The 6,127-nt window shown below is 35.3% G+C and overlaps 1 protein-coding gene across 1 annotated transcript; it reads left to right on the top strand.

Annotated features, from left to right (window-relative positions):
- The first annotated feature begins 1,301 nt into the window (after window positions 1–1,301).
- Window positions 1,302–2,917, top strand: LOC149241843 (homeobox-leucine zipper protein HAT4-like). Its single transcript, XM_089370673.1, has 4 exons — window positions 1,302–1,533; window positions 1,683–2,032; window positions 2,128–2,207; window positions 2,683–2,917. The coding sequence occupies exons 1-4, from the start codon at window positions 1,302–1,304 to the stop codon at window positions 2,915–2,917; spliced, it is 897 nt and encodes a 298-aa protein (XP_089226799.1).
- Window positions 2,918–6,127: the final 3,210 nt, after the last annotated feature.

Here is a 6,127-nt window from a genome sequence, read left to right as displayed (position 1 = left end):
AATATAAATATAATATAAATATATAAATATAAATATATAAATATATATATATATATATATATATATTATATATATATATATATATATATATATTATAATCAATATTACATTTTAATTTTGTGAATCTTTATTTTAATAATTTAAACCATAGCTAAGTCAATATTAATAGAAATCTGAGAGCTAGTGTGCAAAGTAATATATCATATATTCTGAGTGCTTGGTATCACGATGATGGTGAAAAGGAGTAAGAAAATTGCATAATTAGGAAAATATTGTAGGTTATTAAATAAATATAAAATTATTTATTTTATATTTTATATTCTTAAAAATATATGCAATTTATTTTATAGATGAAATGTTTTTTTATATGAATTAATATGGAAGTAAGCTTGTGGCATTTTTTTATATTTCAAATATATTTTTAAATGCATAAATGGATTCAGTCTCTTGAAAATTTTTAGGGCACTCAAATTTTACAAATTAAACAACTTAAACTGAAATTTTTAAAAATCTCCCCTAAATTTTAATAAAAATTTACCAAAAAAATGCTCAAAAAAATCATTTCCTCTATAAATTAAACTATATTATAAAAATCTATATTATTAATATATATATATATATATATATATATAAATATATATATAGAAATAATAGAAAATATATAGTTATAAATAAAAATTATTATTATATACATTATATTAAATATACTATCAATATACAAAAAGTTGTGCTACATAAATATAGTCTTTTATATTTTAAGTTGGTAAAATCTAAGTATTAAAAATAAATTAAGGGTGATTATATTGAACTTTTTAAATAATAAGACAAATTGATATTGTTTAAGCAAGTTGTTAGTGAAAAATATTTAGAAAAAAGTAAAACATGTGCGCTCTTGAGAATCATAAAATATATTTAAATATATTTTAGATGAACTTCGAAACCAAGCTAAATCTTTCGGGATTTATATTTCTATCATGCTTCTACAATATTCCATGTCTTTATGTACTAATTGATATATTGCGGTAAGGGACTGGTAATTTAGAAAATATTTTCCAATGAAGATATATTGGTAACATTGGTCTCCGGTAGACACTGTCCCAGAAAAAATTGCCCCAACGATACACATGCATACCTGGTCTAGTTGGCCATGTAAGGCCTAAGGGAAATTCCACCCTGTCGTAATTATGGCCAAACATAGAGTTGCTCGACAGTCTCCTTCCCCATTGCTGTCCTATAAATTGCTTCCCCCTTCCCTTAATTTGTCAATCACTTCCTCTGTCAGGAAACGTTAATTGAAACAAATGGGTATGGATGAGAAATGCAATACAGGTTTCTGCTTAGGCATGAAAAATGGTATTGGAAGAACTACCAGAGAGGAAAATCGAAAGTACGCTTTGCGGCCACCTGTTAATGGGCCTCCCATGCAGTTAGATCTTTTTCCACTAGCTTCAGTAATGCTGCAAGCCTCAGGTTCCCTGGATCTTCGCTCCTCGTCCGGGACTCTTCCAGGGGAGAAGACATCACCCAGGATAGGTATATTCCTGGCCTGCTTAAATCTTTTAAGGCGAATCCTTAATCTGCAATATTAATTACTTAAAGTTACTCAGTTTTGTTTTAATGGTGTTAAGATCTCCATGTGGTTGGCATTGATGGTTTCGGATGATAACGATGGTCATGTACAGATGGTGGTGGCGAGGGCGATAGATCAGAGGGAGGACCGAACGCTGGAATCTGCCAAGTACCAGAATCAAGGGGAATTGATGTCAGCAAATTGTCTTCGCCCTTTTATTACAACGGAGCCTCATCGCCACACAACACAATATATTGGAACGCCATGAATCCAGCGAGCCGTCACGACATGGACTTGAAGAGAAAGTCGGTTGCTCTCTATGAATTGGACAATGAGAGGGTTCACTCAAGAGTACTCAGCGTTTTAGAAGAACGGGGCGGTAGCAAGAAGAAGCTCAGAATGTCCAAGGAGCAATGTGATATTTTGGAAGCAAGTTTCAGCAACAACAATTCTCCTGAATTTGTAGGTCTATTTATTTGATTCTACTTACTCCTCTCTCGTTTGTGATTCGTCCATTTTTTTCTAAGAATCTGTAATTTGCTTTTCTTCTTCCGCAGAAGAGAAAGCAAGCCTTGGCCAGTCAGATGAGCCTACTTCCTGGGAAAGCTGAAGTGTGGTTCCAGAATAGACGAGGAAGGTTAGCCCGTGCCCTTTGTTTATTCATTGCAATATAGGTGTAGAAATTAAGATTTCGAAATCCGTTTTCCGAATCTGCTGGTACATAATTTAGTCTGAAGTTTAATTTCGATCACTGGCCAATGAAACGAAACAATTTTAGGGAGAACATACAAACAGGGAGTGATCTTAAAAAAAAAATCAATCTAGATTTATCAAGGATCTTAAAAAAGAGTCAATCTAGATATATCTAATTCTGGATTTATCATGGAGTTAGGAAAATCAATTTTTTTTTACTTGTAAATCAGTTTGCTTGCATTTGGTTGTTGTTGTATTTCTATTATTTTTTTATTGGAAGCCTGACATACTGAGACATCCCTTCATACTGATTTTAAAATAAGCCTTTACCCGCAATAAAAGATCTGAGAATTATACTCTGGCATTTTATTGGCAGTTTTCTTTCAAAAATAAGCTTAATGGCAAAACCTGTATTTCAGGAGTAAGCTCAAGCAAACGGAAATGGACTGCGAGGTTCTGAAAAGGTGCAACGAGTCACTTGCAGACGCTAACAGAAAACTGCACAAAGAACTGCAGGAATTGAGAGCTTTAAAATTCGCGTCTCCTCTCAGCGTGTGCCCCTCCTGTGCAAAAGTTGCACCAGCCGGCAATCCTGGGGCTTTCACTTTAGCGAATGTGAAATCTGTCTTCACACAAGGCGTTTCTCCACACTGAATTGTCGGCTATGGAATCTACGGATAGGAGTTTTATTTCTGCACTATTACATGCATCCACAGCTATTGTCAGATATTTTAACACTGTTTCAGGTCGTTCAACGTAGGGTTTGAGAAAAACATTGGGGTTCGCTCTCCTCTCTATTTCAGGTCGTTCAACGTAGGGTTTGAGAAAAAAATTGGGTTCGGCCTCCAACGTAGGGTTTGAGAAAAAATTTGGGTTTCGCTCACCTTTCTATTTCCGTTTCGTTCAGATGAAAGGAGAGCGCCATCCATTCGACTAAATGGCTTTAAAACATTGGCTTCTACTATGAATTCTAAAAATGTTCATCTGATATCTGTGCGAACACTTTACATATTTATTATTATATTTTATTTCTTATTTACCCTTGACCTATATTCAAGTCATTATTTGAACGAAATTTTGATGGAAAAAACTTCCTCTCACACCAATATTTATGTGACACCTAATTACATTCAGAGAGATTCATTTGACTCTACGATATTCTGTTCGACCTTTGAATTCAACATTGCTGGCAAGATACGCAGTATATTTATACATTTCTAATTTCTAAACGGTTTAATAAATAAAAATATTGATCAGGGTGAGTTAGACTTTGGTTATATTTAGATAAAGGTGATGATTGGGTAGTTTTGAGAATTTTTTAAAGATGGAAAATTATTTTGAAGTTTAAAAATATTGGTTATTATTACAAATTTATAATATAAACTATAAAATATTTATTAATTTATTTGTAAAATTATTTAAATTTATAAAAATTTTAAATATATTTTATATAATATTAGTTTTCACTAAACTACCAAACATTGAACAATAAATTTAACTTCCATCGTTCATTTTGATATCAATTACAAATTGTACATCTAGAGCAAAGTTAACTACAATGGACATGTAATGACCCCAGACGATGTAAATGTGAAATTTTACTATGGTAAAAGACAGTATGGCAGTTGTTGTTTTATGTTTAAAAAACAAAACTTTGACAAACTATTTTATTAAAGTAATTTAAATATTTTCTTGAAATGCTGGCAGCCTCTAGGAGGTGGATTTCAAAGAAAGAGATCAGTTGTAATAACTGATTGAAACTACCCTCCCAAACAGGAAAAGTCCTGGCTGTAGGGAGGAAGTTCTGTGCTGTTGGGACAGACAGAAGAGATCTTTTCCAAGGAAAAGGAAAAGGAAAAATACAAAGGAAAACTGGTTAAGTCTGGTAAGGACCAGATAACCAGGCACAAGGTGCACAGATCTTGTTGAGGGCTTGAGGCCTGCAAGATGGCTCGGGGGGAGAATTCCGTCTGAGAGATGGATCTCATGGCTGGGTGGAAGAGCAGAATCAAAGTACAGGTGACTTGCTTGAGTACCTATTTATGACTCTGGTGAACCAGGTATGGTTTCAAACCGCAGAGTCTCTGTTGAATTTAAATGAGAAATATACAGTGAACTTACAGTAGTCAAATAAGTATGTGTTTCATTCTCTTAGAAACTGTCATATTATTAATGTAACTGCACAGGTGTAGTATTAAATTAAAGGACAGATTATCAATCGATAGACATGACCTGAAAACTAGTCATGCTGTTAATAAAGCTACATAGGTGTAGTTTGATTCAAAGACCGATTATTGAATGAGAGTCATGGCACGAAACAATCAGAGAGACAGAGGTATTTTAAGTAAAGAAAAGCTACTAACGAGACAAACAGTCCCGAATACCTTGAATATAATCAAACTGTTAATATAATGTGCCAACAAGAACGAGACTAGAAAACCTCAGAGCCTGGGTAGAAACCACCGGCTGTAGTCGGATTCTAAACACATCGACAAGGAAGAGAAGAATCCCCTTTTTATAAGACAAACTGTTGACAATGCAAATAGTTAACATACTGTTCCAGACAAAGAAAAGCAACCTCTGCAAATTGCACGAGATGAAGAAAGAGTCAAACCGTATTCAATTACAATCAATGTTATCAAACAACAGTGTTGCGGTTATGGAAACAGAGACACCAATTCATTAGAGTGACAAAGAAAGCGAAATATCAGACCAAGAAACCTGTCTATACTGCCATAGGAAGAGAAACTTCATAAATGTGCATATTCTGACATTCTCAAAAGAAAAGAAGGAAATATGGTATACTGATTGAACTGAACCGAGAACATCCATTGCAAATCTATTAACGATGAGAGTCGCATGGGAGTACCAGAACGATTTCCCGATAAATGTAACATAATCTAAGTAAATTTAGGAGCCCTGTTGTCGCTGTGACGGGCAGTCTATTCATAGATGAAGATGAAAATCAACGGTAAGCAAAGCAAACAACCCGTGCATTACACAGAACATATTAACAAATGGTTCAAAGCGTAAGCAACCCGGAGGGGCTCAAACAGAGTAACATTTTCATATACAAATTAACAAAAATAATACCCAGGTAGTATAATCATGGAAGAGTAACATTTGTATGCATATATATAAACGGAAAACTTCAAAATATAGCCTGGTTCCGCTAACCCAAAGCTGGGCATTACGGCCAAACCCTGTGCAGTATGTCATAAATTAAACACAGAGACCCCATGTCCAGATATGCCGAAAGAGCGGTTAAACAATAAAATTAATCCACAAATAAATGACCACGAGCACATGGGTTCCGCCGTGGACTATATCTCATCAGGGCTGGTCATAGACTCAAGCCGGATAACAAGACACATATGTAAACCGTGAGGGATCCCTTTGGGAAAGACCTCGGCAAATTGAAGCAAGAGAAACCAGCACACGGACGACGGTCTGCAACAAATCATAATGTGAGTAGATCAATGTCAAGGGGCTCTGAGCTCTCTTATACCGAAGGAAAGTGAAATAAGAGATTTAAGCTTACCCGTAGTCGCTGTGAGAGCCGAGGCGTTGAGGATTAGTCACCTTGACACCGTTGAAGGGGTTCGAATAATCCCATTTGCACGTTCTACCAGTGAAGAAGGAAAACCATTCAGCACGAATCGCTACAATAAACAATTTAACTCTAATTGCAAACCAGTAAATTTAGAGATAGACGGTCATTACCTGTGTTGGCTTACTGCTGGGCACTCCACGGCCTCTGGAGAGTTAGCAGGTTGGGAGAACGACGCTGGTGGTCTCGATCCAGTGTCTGAGCACGAAAGCGGAGCCGGAAAGACTGTGCATGCAAATGAACTCTGAGCTCGC

The sequence above is a fragment of the Pinus tabuliformis genome, chromosome 8 (genome assembly GCF_031772625.1).
Source record: "Pinus tabuliformis cultivar Carrire ecotype Pingquan chromosome 8, CPIR1, whole genome shotgun sequence".
NCBI classification, from domain to species: Eukaryota; Viridiplantae; Streptophyta; class Pinopsida; order Pinales; family Pinaceae; genus Pinus; species Pinus tabuliformis.
The sequence above is the reverse complement of the archived record's forward strand: the minus strand, read 5'-3'. Positions and strand labels throughout refer to the sequence as shown.

What these genes read in the sequence shown, in the direction of transcription:
- LOC149241843 (XM_089370673.1), top strand. Translation starts at nt 1,302, where the DNA reads ATGGGTATGGATGAGAAATGCAATACAGGTTTCTGCTTAGGCATGAAA. An exon ending in ACAACAATTCTCCTGAATTT is followed by an intron (nt 2,033 to 2,127) that starts GTAGGTCTATTT and finishes CTTCTTCCGCAG; the next exon opens with AAGAGAAAGCAAGCCTTGGC. An exon ending in TTCCAGAATAGACGAGGAAG is followed by an intron (nt 2,208 to 2,682) that starts GTTAGCCCGTGC and finishes CCTGTATTTCAG; the next exon opens with GAGTAAGCTCAAGCAAACGG.